A 23,270-nucleotide genomic window follows, 5' to 3' on the forward strand; every position below is an offset into this window, starting at 1 on the left:
TAATGTTTGGTTGAGAGACTGGAGTATTTTTAGGAAGGATTTTCTCTAGGTAAAATCTGAAAATAAACTGAGTTTATTTCACAATGGCCCCATTTCTCTTCTTTTGGTAACACTGTCCTTAGTTGTCACCTTTTCTGCTCCTTGTTCCTGGGAAGCTGCCCTCCCTCTTCTGAGCACACAGCCGACTTCTCAGTCTCCCCCAGGCAACCCTGTCAAGGCCACGCAGCATTTTGTCTTTCTCTTTCTTTCCCTTTTATCCTGACAACTACAATCAGTTCTGGGTCTCTTCCCTTGCTCAGTGGACTCTACAATCAGCCATGGGCTAAAACACATCTCATATATTGATTTGCATTTTTAGATTCATAGCTGATTAGGACTTAGTAGGCCACTATCACAGGGGTACTTCCATTTTTAACTGGGACTCCTGAAGACTTAGTAACACCCTTAATTTGACTATAACCTCTTCAAAGTCTCTGTGGCTCAGTCTCTCCCCTAGTAAAATGGGGACCATAATAATACTTCATATAGATTTAGGGGGAATTAAATAAAATAATGGGGGCTTCCCAGGTGGTGCTAGTGGTAAAAGACCTGCCTGCCAATGCATGAGAAATGCAGCTTTGATCCCTGGGTCAGGTAGATTTCTTGGAGGAGGGCATGGCAATCTACTCTAGTATTCTTGCCTGGAGAATTCCATGGACAGAGGAGCCTGGTAGGCAACAGTCCATAGGGTCGCAAAGAGTCGAACATGACTGAAGCAACTTGGCACAGCACACACAGCAAAATAAAGTTGGCACATAAAGTAATACGTGTAAAGTGCTTAGACGAGGGCCTGGAATATAATAAGTACTATGTAAGTATTGGGAGAAGGAATCATAATAGCAGAGAAATTTGAGGGTGGAGGTAGGAAATTTTCCTAAAGCACAAAATGCTGTGTCCTGAGAGGGGAGGGTCACAAGTGCAGTAATCCTTTGGAGACAGAGATCTGGAACAAGGAGTGGCCCACAGAAAGGCCACAGCAGCACAGAATCTGATGCATTCAAGCCTTCTTGGGGAAAAAAAAAAACCACCCGCTTGTCTGTATTCAAGGATGAAATGCAGGTGCCACCTTCTGGTCATCACGGGGAAATGAGAATTAAACATCTGGTGGAGGCACGTCGGCTGACTCAAGCCAGAGCCAACAAAGAGCTCTGTGTCACCTTTGGGTTCACGTGGCAGCCTTCCCCAGGGCAAGGATCAGATAACCAGGACTGCACACAAAGAAAGGGGAATGCAGAACCCACTGTGAGCAGGAGCTGCTTTATTTCCTTAACTCTTAGCCTTCCCCAAGGCCTCTTTACCAAGAGATCAGTGCAGACGGCTGAGCCACATACTGCTTACGGTCCGTGAGGCACCGAATCTCACAGGCTGCAGAGCAGCTCAGAAACGTCCCTCTGGCTTTCTACCCACTGAGAGCAAGGCTGGCCCATTGTGGGGATGGGCTTGGCAGGCCTGTTTTGGGCCAGGCGCTGTGGGAGGCACTTTCCTGTTAAGACTCCACAATCTTGTGCGGTGTTACTCAACCCACTTAACTGGTGAGAAAACCCACAGCTCAGAGTCCTCAGGAAACTTGTCAAAGGCAGCCTGTTGTAAAGGGACTGCGTTAGTTTTTCAGGGCTGCTGTTAAGAAAATGTTTGAACACCAGAACTTTATTTCCCCACAGCTCTGGAGGTCCGAAGTCCAAGATCAAGGTGTCGGCAGGTCTGGCTTCTCCTGAGGCCTGTCTCCTTGACCTGCAGACAGCCACTTCCCTGCGTCCTCACAGGGGCTGTTCTCTGTGCACACCCATCCCCAGGCTCTCTGCATATCCTAATCTCCTCCTCTTATGAGGACACCAGTCAGATTGGGGCACGGCTCACCCAAAGGGCCTCATTTTAAGTTAACTACCTCTTTAAAGCTTCTTTCTCCAGATACAGCCCCATTCTGAGGGACTGGGGGTTACGATTTTGACATGTGAATTTCCAGGGAACGTGTGCTCAGTCATGTCTGACTCTGCAGCCCCACAGACTGTAGCCCACAAAGCTCCTCTGTGTATAGGATTTTCTAGGCAAGAATCCTGGAGTGGGTTGCCATTTCCTCCTCTGGGGACTAAGATATATCGGGCTAATAAGATAAAACAATCCTTATTTTTAAAGACTTCCTCTCCCGTGTAAGTACAACTCTCTGCACAGACTTCATCATAGAGAATCCCATGGACAGAGGAGCCTGGAGGGCTACAGTCCATGGGGTTGCATAGAGTTGGACATGACTTTCACTTCACTTTTTTCAGTGTTACACGGAAATCTACATGTTTATTTTTCCTCACAGAATGTACATCTGTGGGGGCAGAGATTAGATTATTCATCTTGTGTCTCTGGATCTAGCTCCTATTCATCACTGAATAAGTAAATAAATAATATTGCTCTACAAATTTACCAAAGGCATAAGGAAATGGTATGGATATGTGAGCATATACTATACAAAGGAAAGTTCATAATCCTGATCTTGGTTTATGAAACTCTTTCCCAAGTTAAGCACAGGTAATTTAGTGAAGACAGTGGAGCCACAAAGAAAGGGGTTTCTAGGTCTGCTCATGGCCAATGCAATCAGGAGCTCTCAGGTTGTTATAAACGACTGCCAGGTGAGCTCCTGTTGTAGGAAGTCATGCTACCCAAACCACCCAGATAGACAGGGACACAATTTTTGGGTGGATCTTTCATTATCTGAACACCGGCGCTCAGCACCTAGAACAGAACTTAGTAATGAAGTGATTCTTGTAAATATCCCTTATTACCCAAATATATTAACTTTCTCAACTCTGACTGCAAGGGATGCCCTATTAGGTAGATGTATTTATAACACTGCATTTATACACAGGCATAGGCATACACACATACTTGTACATATATAAAAGCTATCCTTTTTCTTGAGAACACCTATCATTTATCAGTGTCCAGGATAAAAAACATCATTTAATACAACATTTATGGAGCTTCTCCTGCCTAACTGTACAGTCAGGATCAATTCTGCTCTAAGGATGTATCTGAAGCTATGACATGGTGGGTGGTATCCCGAGCTGCTTCTTAGGACTGTCACTTAAGGAAGGGAGAAGGACATCCTAAATCCTGGGTGGGCTACCTCTGAATCACTAGCACCTGGCCCAGAAGCTTCATTTAATGCCTCAGAAGAGCATGAGTGCTTGGGAAGCTTCGAGGGCAGGAGCAAGAACAAGAAAGAACTGCAAGCCCGATGTGAACAGGAGCAGACTGCTGGTGGCTGAAAGTGCTTTGAGTATTGAAATTTAGAGTATTCATGGTATATGTGTATTTCAACAGAATATTTTATTTAGAGATCCTCTGGCTACGGTTCATGTAGGTCACCTCAAGTGCACAGCTTTTTCAAATACTATGCTTTGGGAATTTTGTTATTTTAAATCTTCAAAGTATATAGTTTTACTGCTGTTTATTCAGAAGAAAATCAAGATAAAGAGATTTTTTTTTAACCCTTACTTGTGGGAAGGAAGCTCATTCCTACCTGTGGACCAGTGTGTTCTTGAGGCCGCCAACCAGGCCCCGGGCAATGGTCTTCACTCTGGGTGTGAGGATAGCTTGAGACACGTGGAAGGAGCCATGGGGGGAGCGCTCACTCAGTGTGGTCTCCAAGAATAGGATGAGTTTGCGCACACTCGTGGTGTTGGCCCAAGGGGCTGGGATCTTCTTTCCAGGCCACAGGAAGGGGTATTGCTTGTAGAAGGGACAGTGATAGAAGATAAGAACCTGAAACGTTCAGCACAAACAAAGGAGGGCAATTCATGAGCCACACTCCTATCAGTGGTTATGCTGATATTCAGTTAGAGGCTGAAAGGAAGTAAGCAGTGCTTTTACCATCCAAATTCATGGACTTCTTCAATTCTACCCTGACCCCCTTCCCTTGGGAATCTCTGGACCCCAGGTGGAGAACCTCTGTGGTTAGTCCTGTGTGTAAGTTATGACTCCTGTGCTCACAGAATTGACCCTGAACCCTTGGGTTGAGATAGACACACTGAACTAATCTGGGAGGTCTCAGGTTTTCAGTTGTGTGTGCTGATTCTGAATGAAATCTGCCAGGTGAGCAGGGGCGAGCAGGAGCTGCACAAGACAACGAAGACTTCGAGTACAGGATGCGTCTCCATTGGGCCCTCTCAGGATGGTGGTGATACTAGCAATATTGCTAAAATAACTAGCAAGCCACATTGCAGCATTAATTAGCTTCTGACGGCAGCTGAGAGACAGGGATTGTCCCAGTCCAGAGCTCTGCTGCTTAGGTTTCCAGAGTGAGTGAGTGAAAGTCGCTCAGTTGTGTTGGACTCTGTGACCCCATGGACAGCATAGTCCATGGGATTCTCTAGATCAGAATTCTGGAGTGGGTAGCCTTCCCCTTCTCTAGGAGAATCTTCCCAAACCAGGGATCGAACCTAGGTCTCCTGAATTGCAGGTGGATTCTTTACCAGCTGAGCCACAAAGGAAGCCCAAGAATCCTGGAGTGGGTAGCCCATCTCTTCTCCGGCAGATATTCCCGACCCAGGAATTGAACCGAGGTCAGTAGTGTATTATTTCTCCTCCTGGGTGGCAGGGATTCTTTCCTAAGGGAATGTCCAGCCTGTGTATTTACATTCCCTGGACTGCAATCCTTGGATAGCTGGCCTGAGAGCATAATCCTCTAGGCACCCAAGGGCAAGACTCTGAATGTGGGTCTTGTTTCTGGGGCACATTCAGCTGGTGACTAAGGAGCCTAACTGCTCTGGAAGGCCTGGAGCAAGGGAGCGCCAGGCTCCATGCACTGAATAGACTAATGGTTGTTCTCGTTGAGTTTAATGGCTCTGAGTAATGTCTGACTGACTACTAATGATGTCCGTGGTAAACACATGTGTTAATGAGGTTAATCACAGGCTCATCGTAAGCAGATTGCCTGGGAGATTGGGGAGGATTTCCTGCTGGCGTTGTAACTGGCTTGTTTGGAAGGCCGGGGTCTCCAACATCCATAAGGGTGAAGAGCTGGCTGTGAAATGGACAGTGGGAGGAGAGGCAGAAGGCGGCATGATCATTCAACATGGCCCATCAGACCACTTCCTGTGCTCCTGGCCCCTGGGCAGAGGGTCAGGGGTTGAAAGGACAGTGCCGTTCTTCACTCTGCCTTGCAGAATGTGCAAAAAGGACACATTCTACAAAAGGGGCTTTATGCCTTTCCTCAGGAGTCTTTCAAGTAATCTGATCCTGAAGGTTAGAGGGGTAATTTCTGTTTACAGTAGGAGGTTGGCCTAGCACACCAGGACTCCTTTTACAGAATCCTAGGGGCAGCAGCTTGCCTGGGGCCTGTGTTTGGCATCAGACTCCCGACCTTACTCTGCTATATTTCCCATCTGAGATATTCTTCCCTCCAGCTCAGCAATTCAAGTGCCAGTTTTCTCCCGAGACTCACATTTAAAATCTCATTTCCTGTAAGAATTATTCTTTAATTGACCTCTTCTTATTTTGATCATTCTTTTCCAAGGGCCCCGGGATGTAGATTTAGACTATATACTATTTTTCAACTGATGGCTTACAAACGCTTTTCTTCATACAGTACATTTGAGGCAGTTTTGTCTCATAATTGTATTTCAGTTGTCTTATATTTTACTAATGTCACATATTCTTCTTACCTTCTCATTAAGATTCTAAATACTGCCAAGTTGTAGATGAAATCTTCTCATTTACTGTACCTTCAAAACCCATAGCCACTAATGTACCAGCACATACCTGTGAGCTGGGATGTAATTGCATATGGAGTAAATGAAATGTGACTGAATGGTTGTACACTTCTTGCCATTAAATTATGGTAATAAAATACTCTAGGGGTTACATGCAAGGCAGCTCACTACATAATGAATATTTAAAGTTTAACCGCCAGTGTGGCATGCTCCAACAGTGGGGAGGTAACTGAGGCTCCGCTGGAGATCTCTTTGTTCAGCTTTTAAGAGGCATGGCAGGGAAACCCTTGGGAAAGAAAGTGGAACAAGGAAGCCCTGAAATTCAAATTGACAACATGAGCCCTTTTTCTGACATGTCATCACTGTTTCTTTCCATCATAATTTTAGGGGTGTTGGTTGTTGAATGATATAGATTCAGTTCAGTTCAGTTCAGTCGCTCATCGTGTCCAACTCTTTGCAACCCCATGAATCGCAGCATGCCAAGCCTCCCTGTCCATCACCAACTCCCAGAGTCTACACAAACTCAAGTCCAGCAAGTCGGTGATGCCATCCAGCCATCTCATCCTCTGTTGTCCCCTTCTCCTCCTGCCTCCAATCTCTCCCAGCATCAGAGTCTTTTCCAATGACTCAACTCTTTGCATGAAGTGACCAAAGTACTGGAGTTTCAGCTTTAGCATCATTCCTTCCAAAGAAATCCCAGGGTTGATCTCCTTCAGAAAGGACTGGTTGGATCTCCTTGCAGTCCATGGGACTCTCAAGAGTCTTCTCCAACACCACAGTTCAAAAGCATCAATTCTTTGGCACTTAGCTTTCTTCACAGTCCAGCTCTCACATCCATACATGACCACTGGGAAAACCATAGCCTTGACTAGATGGACCTTTGTTGGCAAAGTAATATCTCTGCTTTTCAATATGCTATCTAGGTTGGTCATAACTTTCCTTCCAAGGAGTAAGTGTCTTTTAATTTCATGGCTACAATCATCATCAGCAGTGATTTTGGAGCCCCCCAAAATAAAATCTGATACTGTTTCCACTGTTTCCCCGTCTATTTCCCATGAAGTGATGGGATCAGATGCCATGATCTTAGTTTTCTGAATGTTGAGCTTGAAGCCAACTTTTTCATTCTCCTCTTTCACTTTCATCAAGAGGCTTTTTAGCTCCTCTTCATTTTCTGCCATAAGGGTGGTGTCACCTGCATATCTGAGGTTATTGATATTTCTCCCAGCAATCTTGATTCCAGCTTGTGTTTCTTCCAGCCCTGTGTTTCTCATGATGTACTCTGTACATAAGTTAAATAAGCAGGGTGACAATATACAGCTTTGACGTACTCCTTTTCCTATTTGGAACCAGTCTGTTGTTCCATGTCCAGTTCTAACTGTTGCTTCCTGACCTGCATACAGGTTTCTCAAGAGGCAGGTCAGGTGGTCTGGTATTCCCATGTCTTTCAGAATTTTCCACAGTTTATTGTGATCCACACAGTCAAAGGATTTGGCATAGTCAATAAAGCAGAAATAGATGTTTTTTTGGAACTCTCTTGCTTTTTTGATGATCCAGCAGATGTTGGCAATTTGATCTCTGGTTCCCCTGCCTTTTCTAAAACCAGCTTGAACATCTGGAAGTTCACGATTCACGTATTGCTGAAGCCTGGCTTGGAGAATTTTGAGCATTACTTTACTAGCATGTGAGATGAGTGCAATTGTGCAGTAGTTTGAGCATTCTTTGGCATTGCCTTTCTTTGGGATTGGAATGAAAACTGACCTTTCCCAGTCCTGTGGCCACTACCGTTTTCCAAATTTGCTGGCATATTGAGTGCAGCACTTTCACAGCATCATCTTTCAGGATTTGAAATAGCTCAAGTGGAATTCCATCACCTCCACTAGCTTTGTTTGTAGTGATGCTTTCTAAGGCCCACTTGACTTCACATTCCAGGATGTCTGGCTCTAGGTGAGTGATCAAACCATCACGATTCTGTGTCGTGAAGCTCTTTTTTGTACAGTTCTTCTGTGTATTCTTGCCACCTCTTTTTATATCTTCTGCTTCTGTTAGATCCATACCATTTCTGTCCTTGATCGAGCCCATCTTTGCATGAAATGTTCCCTTGGTATCTCTAATTTTCTTGAAGAGACGTCTAGTCTTTCCCATTCAGTTGTTTTCCTCTATTTCTTTGCATTGATCGCTGAGGAAGGCTTTCTTATCTCCCTTTTCTATTCTTTGGAACTCTGCATTCAGATGCTTATATCTTTCCTTTTCTCCTTTGCTTTTCACCTCTCTTCTTTTCACAGCTATTTGTAAGGCCTCCCCAGACAGCCATTTTGCTTTTTTGCATTTCTTTTCCATGGGGATAGTCTTGATCCCTGTCTCCTGTACAATGTCATGAACCTCCGTCCATAGTTCTTCAGGCACTCTGTCTATCAGATCTAGGCCCTCAAACCTATTTCTCACTTCCATTGTATAATCATAAGGGATTTGATTTAGGTCATACCTGAATGGTCTAGTGGTTTTCCCTACTTTCTTCAATTTAAGTCTGAATTTGGCAATAAGGAGTTCATGATCTGAGCCACAGTCAGCTCCCCATCTTGTTTTTGCTGACTGTATAGAGCTTCTCCATCTTTGGCTGCAAAGAATATAATCAATCAGATTTCGGTGTTGACCATCTAGTGATGTCCATGTGTAGAGTCTTCTCTTGTGTTGTTGGGAGAGGGTGTTTGCTATGACCAGTGTGTTCTCTTGGCAAAACTCTATTAGTCTTTGCCCTGCTTCATTCCGTATTCCAAGGCCAAATTTGCCTGTTACTGCAGGTGTTTCTTGACTCTCTACTTTTGGATTCCAGTCCGCTATAATGAAAAGGACATCTTTTCTGGGTGTTAGTTCTAAAAGGTCTTGTAGATCTTCATAAAACCGTTCAACTTCAGCTTCTTAGCATTACTGGTTGCAGCATAGGCTTGGATTACCATGATACTGGATTAGCCCACACTTAAAACTATAACAGAGCTTTACTCTGTGCTAGAAATTCACTGCCCACATGATTCGTTACTCCTGAAATTACTTGTTCCTCTGAAAATTTCTAAATGATCTAGTATGCAATATATGCACAGCCTATCTGTGTACAAAATTATAAAACTATAACCTGTTTACCAACTTAGCTCAAAATTTAACCTTAAAAATTCTCATATTCAAAGGGCCAATCACAGATCTTCCCTGTCTCTCATTCAGCTAACCCTCTGAAAACCTATGATAATAGGGGATTATAAATAAAGCCAAAGTGTTTTTGTTAGCATTATCTATGACTCTGGTTGTGAAAATCACCAAGATGTGTAATCAGCCCTGGGAAAGCATTGAGAACTGTGGGAACTTTGGGGAGCTGACAGTCTGTGACTGTGATAGCCTTGTCACTCACCAACAATGTTCTCCTGGGAAAGCCTCAGTTTTCAAATCTGTAAAATGAGGATAATAATGACAACTTATGTCATAGTGCTCTTAAGAGAATTTAATGAGTTAATCCCTGTACTTAGCACACAGTAAAAGTCCCATAAATGTTATTATTGCTCTTGTTACTAGTATTATTTAATGTTGTAAGAGAGAGATTCCACTGGGGAAAAATTTCTCCAAATTAGGCTTTAGAGTCCAGACAGATATAAACTTATGTTTAGGGGAGAGAGGTGGTAAATGTTTGGCAAATGTCACTTATGAAAGTTTTAGTGAAGAAAAATAGCTTAGATAACTTTAACAGACACTGAGAGTTGACTCTTTAGTCTTTGTAGAGCCATTTAGGGGTGCACAGAGTGACCCAGTGTTTCTCGCTCCTCAGGCCAAGTCTGGGAGTCATCCTTGAATCCTCATGGTCCCAACAACGAGGAAACCCTATTAGCTCTAACTTCTCCTAGGTTCAAAATCTGATCACTTTCCACTGAGATTCTCCTCGCTGGTTTCCATACTTTCCTTCTGTCTCTACTCCAAGTCTCTTCTTAGTACCCGGAGGGATGCCATCAAAACCTAAGTCAGGCCATAGCACCCTGGGCTTGGAACCCTCCCAGAATCTTTCTCACTCAGATTAAAAGCCAAGTCCTTACAAGGGCCCTGCGATCCCCTACCATCTCTCTGCCTTCCTCTGCTGCTCTGCTTTCCAGCCCCACAGCTCCTGCTTTTCCTCATTGCTGGCGCCTTCCTTCTTTGGGGCTCTGCTCTGGTTGGTTCCTCTGCTGGGAAAGCTCTTTCCCCAATAGACTAACTCCCTCAAATGCCATCTTTTCAACAAGGGCTACTCTGATCAAACTATTTAAAATTGTGAGTGACCCTCCAACCCACAGAACCCTGGTTCCCCCTTACACTGCTTGCCTTTCTTTTTCCATTGCTCCCATGACTTTCTAACATTTTATATACTGTATTTATCATATTTATTACCTATGATCTATCTCCCTCCACCTGAATGAAATCTCCATCAGGGCAAGGATCTTTATTTACTGATTTAACCCAAGTGCTTTAGTCTGGAGCTTGGCACATACTTGTGTTCAACATATATTTGCACATGAGTGATCTTAAATTGATTTTTAATTAAAAGCTCTTCTCGGTTCAAAAATAACTGCCTCTTGAAGATGTTTTGGTGAATGCATCTATGAGTAAGGGAGCAACTGTGAATGAAAGGTCTTTTTTTTTTTTCCTTCCTTTTTAAAGAGTCTATATTGGAGCCTGACCATTTCTAAAGCTCTCCTCTCCCACCATCACCATCCTCTGGGACCAGAGAAGAATTTATCTGAGGCTCACACTCCTTTTCCTGAGTTTCTGCATCATGGGTCTAAGTTTGGGGCTCTTCTCAACTTGGGGGTGCTCTTCCAGCCTTGATCCCTTCATGGGTTTTTCCTTCCTTAACCCTGTCTCCCCCACTGACCCAAACGCCTTTAAAAATGTTAACACCTCTGAGATGAATCACTTCCTGTGCCTTTGTCAGCTAACACGTCTACCTATCAATTAACATTTGTCAGGGATGATCTGACATTGAGTTGAAGGCACAATGTGACAGATTATCCCTAAGGGGAACGAGGAGAACAGACAGGATGGGAGATAGAAAAATGGCAATGGCCAACTGGTCCTATTTCACAACTCTGCCTTGGGCTGGTTCTGGCCAGGTCATTTAAAGTCAACTTAGCTCTTTTCCTCCCTGGCTGCTTGAAGATCAGCTGCCATCATGAATGACACAGTAACTATCCGGACTAGGAAGTTTATGACCAACCGACTGCTTCAGCGGAAACAAATGGTCATCGATGTTCTTCACCCTGGAAAGGCAACAGTACCTAAAACAGAAATTCGGGAAAAACTGGCCAAAATGTACAAGACCACACCAGATGTCATCTTTGTTTTTGGATTCAGAACTCATTTTGGTGGTGGCAGGACAACTGGCTTCGGCATGATTTACGATTCCTTGGATTACGCGAAGAAGAATGAGCCCAAACATAGGCTTGCAAGACATGGCCTGTATGAGAAGAAAAAGACCTCAAGAAAACAGCGAAAGGAACGCAAGAACAGAATGAAGAAAGTCAGGGGGACTACAAAGGCCAACGTTGGTGCTGGCAAAAAGAAGGAGTAAAGATTCTGCAGTGACTGTATCTGTGGTGATTGTGCAGATTTTTCATGAAAGAGAGAATAAACTAAGACCTTTTACATGTCAAAAAATAAATAAATAAATAAATAAAGTCAACTTAGATGCTCAAACATTGCCAAACAAGTAGTAAATATTTGGCAGGTATCAATCCCGGTTCAGTGGTACCCAGGGGAGCCCTGGGAACCATCTGAGAGCCCAGGAACCAGATTTTTATGATCGCAAACACTCTACGCCTTCTACCCTAAGGGCCCTGGAATGAGATGTCTTAGAGCTGGTGACCCAGAAAAAGCAGGAAGAGTTCCGTTCTTGCCCTTGGAAGTCTCTCTCTGTTCCCTCCTACCTGGCACTTCTTCTCCCACAGCCTCCGCAGCGTCATGCTCTCCACACTGCAGGCTGAGCACAACTTGCTTCCAAAGGCCTCCTGGATCCGGAGAATCAGGCGTTTGTGATGGGCCTCATCCATGGCGTAGAAGTGGTTGAAATCCAGGAAGACAATCTCTTGGGGGTGCTGTGTGAGGAACGAGTCGATCTCCATCAGTCCATCCCAGACCCTGATGCCAAAAAGCCCGTGAATGAAGTAGATTTCCTGGTCGGCGTCCCCTGGCTTGGAAGACACACGCAGGTCAAAGTAACGGATCCCAGCATCCAGCTGTTCTCGGAATGTCAGGTTCTGAGTCACAGACCATTTCTTCATGACCTTCTTCACGAACGAGATCCTGGCGAGGCGTTTGATCGCTGGGGTTTGGTCAGGCCCCACTGGGGACTTTTCATCTACCCAGTAGCTGAATGAATCATGGGAGCCTACACAAAGCAACAAAAAGGGAGGTGAGCAGTTGAGACTGAGCTGGGACAGATAATCCAAAAAGATAAGAATTAAAAACCAAGTACACACACAGAATACTGTGAACAAATAGTGGCAAAAATTTTCAAGCTTGCAAGAGATGAAATAAACACAAATAAAGGTAATGTAGTCTTATTAGCAAGTTGTTCATAGCTCAGTTGGTAAAGAATCTGCCTGCAATGTGGGAGATCATGGTTTGATCCCTGGGTTGGGAAGATCCCCTGGAGAAGGGAAAGGCTACCCACTCCAGTATTCTGGCCTAGAGAATTCCATGGACTGTATAGAGTCCACTGGGTAGCAAAGAATCGGACACGACTGAGCAACTTTCACTTTTCACTTTTCAGCCAGGAGTAAAATGATATTTCATACATTGTTGGTATAAGGTAATTTTTTAAAAAAACTTTATTTAAATAACCCAATCCTGAACCCCCCTCCCACCTCCCTCCCCATACGATCCTTCTGGGTCATCCCAGTGCACCAGCCCCAAGCATCCTGTATCCTGCATCCAACCTAGACTGGCGATTCGTTTTTTATATAATATTATACATGTTTCAATGCCATTCTCCCAAATCATCCCACCCTTGCCCTCTCCCACAGAGTCCAAAAGACTGTTCATACATCTGTGTCTCTTTTGCTGTCTCGCATACAGGGTTATCGTTACCATCTTTCTAAATTCCATATATATGCGTTAGTATACTGTATTGGTGTTTTTCTTTCTGGCTTCACTTTGTATAGTAGGCTCCAGTTTCATCCACCTCATTAGAACTGATTCAAATGTATTCTTTTTAATGGCAGAGTAATACTCCATTGTGTATATGTACCACAGCTTTCTTATCCATTCATCTGCTGATGGACATCTAGGTTGCTTCCATGTCCTGGCTATTATAAACAGTGCTGCGATGAACATTGGGGTACACGTGTCTCAATAAGGTAAATTAATAAATACCCTTTTGGAAAGCTATTTAGAAAAATGTTTGAGAAGAGCTTTAAAATATTCACAGCATTTAATCTAGTAATTTCATTTCAGAAAATTCATTTTCAATAGGAAATGTATTCTGAAGAATTAAACTAATGTTTGGAAAAATAAAGATGTCTTCTGAAGAATATTCCTAATAGAGACAAACTAGAGGTTGCTTAAGCGTACCTCATAGAAGAATGTTTAATGGTGGCACAGCTGCTTTATTCAAGCAAGCATTGAAAGAAAAGATAAGACAACTCTGTGTCTATCTCAGTAATGCTGGGACAGGCATTTAACTTCTAAGAAAGGCAGATTTTTTTTTTTAAACTGCATTCTTACGATTTTGTATATACTATTTTTCTGTTGTAAAAATGAGTCAGTGGCAATGATTTCTTAATAGATCATATAAACATTCTGAAGAGCCTTGGTTAGTTATATGTCCCTCTTTCTGAAATCGTCTCTTAATGAGCCGAAATTGCTACTAAATGATCAAATGCATGTTGTATTTCTATTTCTTAAAGAGGGTAAGGATCCTCCTAGACACTGAGATGATCTTACTGTTACAAAGTCTAAATGACCGTGAGAGACACTTTTCTAACTACAGTGAGAAAATATTTCAGTAATAACTTAAGTAAAAATTACCTTTAACAAATATCTTCCATTTTGTCATCAGTTTCTATCTGGTGTCAACCATTATTATTTGGTTGGCTTGGTGAGTGGCTCTCACCCCAGGGATCTCCTCACAGGGTGCTGCACTTTGTAAGCAAAATCTAAGAGGAAAGCGTTGTGTTCTGCCAATCTTGTCCTTAATTACTATAACTCACACCAGAATAAAAATTCTTATATTCATATAGAATACTCTTGACTGTCATCAGTTATACTTTTCAGTAAGTTTTAGAGTAGTTATTTCATACATAATATATGATTTTATACAACTCTACTTTTTTATATATACTATTGTATATACTATTTTTATTATTTTTATGTCTTATTATTTCCATTTTCTTGAAAATAAATCATTCTGGGAATGTTTTTTTTTTTTTTTACTGTTTTATCTTTTTAGAAATAAAGCCAAAAAACAAACAACAACAAAAAAAAGTGACAAGCAATGCTTTATTGTTATGTAGTCTCTAGAACATGAAGGGTATTCAGTAACTATTAAGAAAAAGCATAGTTATCAATCCTCAGGCAAAGTGAATTTTGTGAGCAAGAAAATTACTAGCATGTTTCAGGTAAAAAAATGGCTGTTACTAATAGAAATGGGGAGCGAGTCCCTCTGGAGTTCCTACACTGGTTGTCTCTGCTAATGAGACTCACTGGATACTTGCCAAATGCTCTGCTTCCCTGGGCTGCAGCAGAAATAGGAGCTCTTTATACCTCTTCACTGAGAGATTTATTATAAATACATTATGTATAGATGGAGGACAGCCAGTTCTCTCTTCTTTTTAGATTTTATCAGCAGCCCAGCTGTTTGGGATTGAGTGTGTAATATAGTATGAGTTACGCATTGTACTTAATTCTTCCCTGGGTATCAGGGAATAGCCATTATCCAAGCATGGAGAAGAGCAAATCCCTGCTGGTATTCTCCGGCTGGTGCTGAGCCCAGTTTCATGCCCAGAGGGAGATGTGCTAACAATCTCCGGGGTTTCCTCTGTGTCTGAGGACTATGCAGCAGTGTGATAGCCGTGGGGCCCCAGGGACCATTTCTGAATGCCTGGGGACACACTGGGTACCAGCGCATTCTGCAGAAGAGGAAGGGCATGCATGTCTCCTGGAAACTCGGAGTCTCTCTGCAACCCTTTTGCTCCCTTTTCTATTCTAGCTGCTTAGCATTGTCCACTGCCATCCTCTGGACAGGAAGGAAAAGGACAAGGGAGCAGGTTGTTTGCTGACTGTTTGATAGCGTTTGTCCTTCGAAGGCCTCCAGCAGTCAAAGCCAACACTCATCCATTAACCACTGTCAATATTTTTGCCTTTCTACCTAATTTTTTCCCAGGAAGTTGTTGAGTTCACTCACGTAGAGTGAGAACAATAACATCCAGACACTTGAGTCCACTTAACTCTCTCATTTTCAAAAAACCAGGTAAAAATACCCCACACTTCACACAGAATATTTACAAGGTTACCTTGTGCAAAGAGTACTTACAAAAGGAAAATCTTAATATTTTCCATCCCAGGTTTATTATCAAAGTTTCCTCTTCTGCCTACTCCTTGAAAGAAGATATTTTACTCTTTAGACTGTCTTGGGGCTTCCCTGGTCATCCAGTAGTTAAGAACCCAACTGCCAGTGCAGGGGATACGGGTTCCATAACCAGTTCAGGCAGATGCCATGTGTCTCAGGGCAACTACTGAGCCTGCTCATCCTGAGCCTGCGCTCCAGAACAACAGAAGCCACTGCAGTGAGAAGCCCGTGCACCACAGCTAGAGTAGCCCCTGCTCGCTGTAACTAGAGAAAGCCTGAGCAGCATCAAAGACCCAGCACAGCCCCCTAAAAAATGTTTCAAGACTGTCTTTAGGACTGTTTCTCTGCCTCTGCCCTGGATTAAATTCACACATTTCCCCCAGAGAAGTGACCACCCCTCCCCCGCCACTGGCACCCCCACCTCATCGCCTTGTTCTCGAAGACAACAGCTGTGTGGACTTGGTCAGGGTCATGGCTCCATGAGTCCTGGCTTGTCTCATGACAAGGTTAGGAAATAGTTTAGAACTTCATTCTGTTGCCACTTCTGCCACAGGAAGGGTTTTTGCTGCTACCACCTGAAACCTGTGCATCTTCACTCATCCTCTCTAGGGCATTTTTTTTTTTTTTAATCTCTGACTACAATAGATTTAAGTGGTCTTCTTTATGTTAAGAACAAAACAAATCACTTTCCACGTCTCACCCCTTCAGGTGACTGTCCTCTTTTTTCCTGGCTGTCGAATTCTTGAAACAGGCCAGTGCTGTGACCTTTGTCTCCCTGATCAACTCTCTCCTTCCAGTTGGAAGCGACCTCCTAGCCTTGTGTTGCTACCCTTCATCCTTATATCCTTGGAATCGACAGCTCCAAATGGCTTTATTCTTCCTGGCCTCTGTGAGGGCCTGCTAAGTCAGCTCTTTTCTGGAACCTTCTTACATTTTTTGTATATATTATTGGGCTTCCCTAGTGGCTCTCAGCTGGTAGAGAATCTGCCTGCAATGCAGGAAACTTGGGTTTGCTCCCCGGGTTGGGAAGATCCCCTGGAGAGGGGAAAGGCTACCCACTCCAGGATTCTGGCCGGGAGAATGCCATAGACTGCACAGTCCATGGGGTGACATGACTGAGTGACTTTCACTTTCACTTTCATACCCTTGTGATGTACGATGCACACCTTCAGGAGTGTCTGTCCTTTGACTGCTCTCCTTTGGCCTTCTTTGCTGGCTCTTCTCCCTCCTGCTTGTCTCCCAGTTTAAAGTTTCCAAGGGTCTTTATTCCTTCGTTTCCCACCCTCAGTGATTTCATCCACTTCCCAAGTTTCTAATCACAGCACCATTATGCAGATGACACCAAAAGTTTCATTTCTAGCACAGACTCTTCTAAAGTTCCAAATTTATGTGTCCAGCTTCTGCTGTGGTCTTCCGGCTACACCTGCCTGCAGATGTAGGCACAACAAATGACAGATTCTCCATTTACTCCGTAAAGCCAGCCACTCATGTGGCCCCTCTGATCCCCACAGAATGCCTCTGCTAAATCTGTTAATGGCTCAGTTACTCAGACTTGAAACTTTGGATTCTAATTAAATTCTTCCCTCTTCTTCACCCCCTGCATCCAACCAGTTACCTAATCTTAGTATCTGACTTCTAAAAAAGACATCAAACATGTCTCTTCCTTTAACCTTCACCTGCCACCCCCTCACTACCTGTCTTATAAGCAGGATCAACAGAGCCCTGACTTGTCCTTTGAGTCCAGCCTAATTTGTTCAAATTTAACAGTCAATCGTCTCAACATAATAGTGCTGATTACATAATTTCCCTCTTACCCACAGATCAGGTTCAAACTCTGGTCACTGGTGTTTAGGGCTCTCCTCAACAAAGTTCCAATGTATTATTCAGGCCTCATATCTCACCAGGCTCCTTCCTCTGACTCTGTGCACTTACTTTGCTGATAGCTTTCATAAAATATTCTCTCATCCCAACTCTGTCCACCAGTGTTTAAAAGTCATATCGGGTAAGCTGCTTACCCTATGCCTCAGTTTCTTCACTGTAAAATGGGCATGATCCTATTGATTGTCACAAAAATTGTTGTGCATGTTTGGATGCATGCAAAGTGCCTGGAACAATGCTAATATATACTAAGTGTTGAACTATTGTTACTGTTATTATTAGTCACTCTCTGTTATTTGGAAACTAGAGGGAAAAAGGGGTGATCAACTGAATTCCTTATCTTAAATACTTAGGGTCTGGAAGATTTTCTTTCCTGCACCTGAAGCACTGTTCCTCTCCACCTTGTTGGCTGATGTGGAGATAACAGCTTAGCCTCTACCTTGTTGACATAGCTGTCACTTGCCTTCTGGGTCACCACCTAAACTCTGTCATTGCCCACTTTTAAAATCTCAAGACACAATATTCTACTTTCTGATCACAACTTACTTTTCTTCTTCCTCATTGAGACTTGACTTCTATCTCCTCTAAGCTGAGAGCCAGAGTAGGCTCTAAATTGTCCTTTGGCTGGCTACAACCAAGTTGTTACTTGCCACTTTTATCAGCAGAATTATTAATTATAACTACCTGAAAGCTGCAAGGATCATTGTGAAGACACGTTGTCTATCTATACATACCAATCATATGCACAGCCCCCAAATGCACATGGAAATAGTAACATATTTTCTAACAAATTTTTCATCTAACAACCAACATTTTACTTCTCTAATATTTATCATCCGCTGGATCATGGAAAAAGCAAGAGAGTTCCAGAAAAACATCTATTTCTGCTTTATTGACTATGCCAAAGCCTTTGACTCTGTGGATCACAATAAACTGTGGAAAATTCTGAAAGACATGGGAATACCAGACCACCTAACCTACCTCTTGAGAAATCTGTATGCAGGTCAGGAAGCAACAGTTAGAACTGGACATGGAACAACAGACTGGTTCCAAATAGGTAAAGGTGTACGTCAAGGCTGTATATTGTCGCCCTGTTTATTTAACTTATATGCAGAGTACATCATGAGAAACGCTGGGCTGGAAGAAACACAAGCTGGAATCAAGATTGCCGGGAGAAATATCAATCACCTCAGATATGCAGATGACACCACCCTTATGGCAGAAAGTGAAGAGGAACTAAAAAGCCTCTTGATGAAAGTGAAAGAGGAGAGTGAAAAAGTTGACTTAAAGCTCAACATTCAGAAAACGAAGATCATGGCATCTGATCCCATCACTTCATGGGAAATAGACGGGGAAACAGTGGAAACAGTGTCAGACTTTATTTTTTGGGCTCCAAAATCACTGCAGATGGTGATTGCAGCCATGAAATTAAAAGACGCTTACTCCTTGGAAGGAAAGTTATGACCAACCTAGATAGTATATTGAAAAGCAGAGACATTACTTTGCCGACTAAGGTCCGTCTAGTCAAGGCTATGGTTTTTCCTGTGGTCATGTATGGATGTGAGAGTTGGACTGTGAAGAAGGCTGAGGGCCGAAGAATTGATGCTTTTGAACTGTGGTGTTGGGGAAGACTCTTGAGAGTCCCTTGGACTGCAAGAAGATCCAACCACTCCTTTCTGAAGGAGATCAACCCTGGGATTTCTTTGGAAGGAATGATGCTAAAGCTGAAACTCCAGTACTTTGGCCACCTCATGGGAAGAGTTGACTCACTGGAAAAGACTCTGATGCTGGGAGGGATTGGGGGCAGTAGGAGAAGGGGACGACCTAGGATGGGATGGCTGGATGGCATCACGGACTCAATGGACATGAGTCTGGGTGAACTCCGGGAGATGGTGATGGACAGGGAGGCCTGGCGTACTGCGATTCATGGGGTGGCAAAGAGTCGGACACGACTGAGCGACTGAACTGAACTGAACTGAATATTTATCATTTATAGAGTGGGCTAAATAAGGTTTTAGAAAATAATAGTCATTAAATACTGGATAACTATCTTTAAACTTCTCTGGGAAGGGAATTTTTGTCATCCTAAGAATATTCCAACAGAGCAGGAAATAAGAACAAACACGCATTTCCTTAATGTTCTATACTCCATGGATTGATATCATCCCTAATTTTAGCCCTACACAGGTGAAGGCATTTTCCTCCAATTTTTGGAAACAGTTTTCTGTAGTCTTTTCATTTTCAGTTACTGCTCTTGTCCCTTCCAGTTTCCTTATACAATAAAGAGGCATTAAAATGTTTCTACTTCCTCTCTTTATGTATACAAAACCCTGAATAATGTATGTGAAAGCACTCTGTAATCTAAAGTCAGAATCCCCTGGGGGAGCTTTTAGGAAACACAAGTGCCCAAGATCCCACTCAAGACCTGTGAAGTTAGAACCTCTCTGGGGTGGGAGTTGAGAAGGAAAAATATGAAAAGCTCCCCTGGTGATTCTGTCTACCCAGGCTTGGCACCCCCACTTATAAATGTAAGATTATCCTTTGCCAACAAGCTCTCTGACTTCTTGGGATCAGTTTCTCTGGTTGGTCTTCCAGTACTTTCAAATCTTCAGATGATAATCCAGTGGACTGCCTTTCCCATGTCTGAGGAGCTGCTCTCTTCACCAACCTTTTTGTTCTAGGAATGCTTCCAGCCCTTTGACCAATTGAAAAATCACAGCTTGTTTGCAAGAAAAGAAAAATATTGGGGCACCTTACTTCTTTATCATGCCTTCTAGTAAGTCATTATATGAGGATATTTAAGTTTAATTAGGGCATTTTATATGAGTTCAGAATAAAATTACTGAAGCAGCAAAATCACAAGGAAAAAGATATTTGAACAAGAAAAGGTTAGCAGGACATTTATCCTATGTTAGGTATTTCCTCCTACACTGCATTGGGGTTTCTAGGTGGTAACTAAATAAAGAACTGATAAAGAACCCACCTACCAATAAGGAGACAAGAGATACAGGTTTGATCCCTGGGTCAGGAAGATCCCCTAGAGGAGGGCATGGCAACCCACTCCAGTACTCTTGCCTGGAGAATCCCATGGATGGAGGAGCCTGGCGGGCTACAGCCCATATGGTCTCAAGAGTTGACATGACTCAAGCGATTTAGGGACCAGGTAGGAGAAAATGAGCTGCTATGTCAGGACAGGGAACAGTCAGTTTGCTCTTTATCTGGAACACCAACTGCTGCTTGACTCTTTCTAAGGGGTGTTATTTGGGAATTGGGAGATCTCAAGAGAACACACAACAGTTTTTAGTTAAAGCATTTTCATTACCCATTTCTCGCAAATTGGAATAGTAGCCATTTTTCTGAACTTAATTAAAAAGAGTGTAAAGCAAGCTTCTTGGGAAGCCGGTTTCTAAATAAAACAAGCAATTCAAGTCACCACCACGAAATGATACATACCATCAACAACACAATGGCATTTTAGATTATGTAGTGACTACACTTAAAAACACAGAGGGAAGGATGAAACAAGAGTTAAGTGAAGAATAAGAGGAAGAGGATGAAATGGTTGGGCGGCATCGCTGACTCAATGGATATGAGTTTGAGCAAACTCCAGGAGATTGTGGAAGACAGGGAAGCCTGGTGTGCTGCAGTCCCCCGGGTTGCAAAGAGTCCAACACGACTTGGCGACTTAACAATGAGGAAGAGAGAAAATCTTCTTTAACATACCTCTGGGTGACATCTGGGGAGGTGGGGATGGTGACCCAGGTCAAAGAACACATGATCTCATATATTTAAGAAAATTTCTTCTCACCTACCTTAGGTACTACCCTGCCCTCGGGGGGCCCTTTAACCTTGAAGCTCATGAGCCCCTTCCAGGTCTGTTTACTGAAGGCCACTTTCTCACCCAGTGTTTACTCAAATCACTCAATGTATTGGTGCCTCTAGGCTACATGTTCCCAGTGGGGGTGACACTGCCCCAGGGAAGCAAAAATTGGTTTGGGGGAGATGAAAAGCCCTTCTTTTTATGGGTAAAGTATAAAGAGAATACCCAAACAGATATACCATGCAGTGTATCTGTGGAATTAAAATGTCATTGTTTGGGGGGTGGGGGCGCTGAGCAGGAATAGAAATGGCCCAAAGTTCTCGTTAGCATGGCTATAAAGAAAACCAGGCTGAGAAATAGCACTCCAGACAGAACTCCCCAGTAGTCACATGCACAGCTGACTTGTCTGGGCTGGATCTCCGACCCTGAACCTCTTTTATCCTTAGGTGGCAAGTCTGTCAATGCCAGCAGTGATTGTTTCCCACAGGGCACCATTCAAAAGGTCCTCTTCCCATTCCCTGCCCCAGAGCACTAATCGGTTGGGAATCAACTCAATTCTCTCTTTCTTTTAAATATTCCCACCAGGCATCTCCCAAGTCATTTCTCCACCTACACAGCCCTGAAGGACCCAGAGTTATAGTGTACAAAATACAGATTTAAGAAGAAGAGATTTACCAATGGTGAGTCCTGAGACCTCATTTGATGAATCACTATAGCTCTGGATAGGCTACATGAAAAGTTCCCCCAGTGATACAGAGCCTAGGGTCTGGTGCCAGACTGCCTAGATTCATGACTGTGGCTCCACTGCTTACTAGCTATGGCCCTGAAATGCTGTACCTTGCTTGTCATATGTCAAGTGGGCACAACAGTACCACCATCAGTGGTTTGTGGTGAATGCTAAGTGATTACATCAGGTAAGCATTCAGAAGAGTCCTTGGCCAACAGAATGAGTTCCAACATACTATTATTATTATTTCATTATTAAGGAATTTATGTTATCTTGAGAAACAAATAATTCTAGTTTTAAAATAATGTGAAATCTCATTAAATATTCATATTCAGGGATCTGCTGAGGCAGTTAACTAAGAAAAATTAAGTTTTCAGTTTAAAGGATTTATTTTAGGTTTCATTCAGAATTAATATCCAGAGGAAGTAAATTCAAATCACAGTATTATACAGGCTAAGTATAAACTGGCACTAAAAGTTATACAAACAATCTCTAGTTTGTGCCTATGTCAATAACAAGAATAAATAAATTCAGTGACTACACAACTTGAAAATATAAGAGAGAAAGTTTCAAGATTCCTCTTGAACGTTTTATTTTTAATATCATAGAACTAGACATCCTCATTTCTATAGAAAAAACAAACACAGAAAAACCAAGTCCAGGGACTTCCCTGGTGGCCCAGTGGTTAAGATTCTGCCTTGTAATACTGAGGACATGGGTACAACCCCTGGTTGGGGAACTAGGAATCCACATGCCATAGGCCAACTAAGCCTGTGCGCCACAATGAAAAGATGCTGTGAGCCGCAGCTAGGACCCAATGCAGCAAATAAATTAAAAACTCAATCTATTGCTTAAAGCATGTTGGACAGCAGATTTTTGGAGAATGAAAAGCTATAAACCATAACTGGGAACGGAAAAACCAGTAATGCTTTCCCAATCCATCAAAAAAAAACACCCCTATCGGTTCTAATTGTTTTAGTCAGTAAGTCGTGTTAGATTCTTTTGCGACCCCATGGACTGCAGCCCGTCAGGCTCCTCTGTCCATGGGAGGTCCCAGGCAGGAACACCGGAGTGGGTAGCCATTTCCTTCTCCAGGGGGTCTTCCTGACCCAGGGATCAAAACCGCATTTCCTGCATCGTAGGTGGATTCTCTGAGCCACCTGGAACGCTCATCAGTTCTAATAAATATCACAAAAACACGCAAACACTTACAGAACCTTCCATAAAGAATCTTTCTATAATAGAAAGCATTTAGAACACCAAACACCAGTTTTTCTGAAGTTTTCTTCCAAAGCTTTTTCCTGAATTTTCATACTTATTGAAGATACCAGTGCATGGTCCTTAGGGACATGACCACGGCCCCTTCATGCAGTTGCTTCTCTCAGCATGTTTTATCACTTCATTTTTTTTTCTTTGCATGTACAGGCTTTTCAGGCCTCTTGGGTTCACCGATTTTATTTACAGGCTTTTGGCTTTCTTAGAAGACACTTCCACTTGGTAATGTGGCAAGTTGAGAGCACTAATACC

The 23,270-nt window shown here is 43.0% G+C and overlaps 2 protein-coding genes across 2 annotated transcripts in view; one reads left to right on the plus strand and one right to left on the minus strand.

Annotated features, from left to right (window-relative positions):
* PLCXD2 (phosphatidylinositol specific phospholipase C X domain containing 2) overlaps positions 1-23,270 on the minus strand; it is a 63,089-nt gene that overhangs the window by 8,936 nt on the left and 30,883 nt on the right. Inside the window, exons 2-3 of the mRNA XM_040224634.1 lie at positions 11,678-12,138; positions 3,551-3,792 (exon numbers count right to left, since the gene is read on the minus strand). Coding sequence (XP_040080568.1) covers positions 3,551-3,792; positions 11,678-12,138 — 703 coding nt within the window. The remainder of the gene's footprint in view (positions 1-3,550; positions 3,793-11,677; positions 12,139-23,270) is intronic.
* On the plus strand, positions 3,861-11,398 carry LOC120851790 (40S ribosomal protein S24-like). The gene is made up of 2 exons (XM_040224796.1): positions 3,861-3,865; positions 10,911-11,398. Exon 2 carries the CDS (start codon positions 10,924-10,926, stop codon positions 11,320-11,322), a length of 399 nt encoding a protein of 132 aa, XP_040080730.1. The 5' UTR covers positions 3,861-3,865; positions 10,911-10,923; the 3' UTR covers positions 11,323-11,398.

Source organism: Oryx dammah, unplaced genomic scaffold, assembly GCF_014754425.2.
Source record: "Oryx dammah isolate SB20612 unplaced genomic scaffold, SCBI_Odam_1.1 HiC_scaffold_2, whole genome shotgun sequence".
NCBI classification, from domain to species: domain Eukaryota; kingdom Metazoa; phylum Chordata; class Mammalia; order Artiodactyla; family Bovidae; genus Oryx; species Oryx dammah.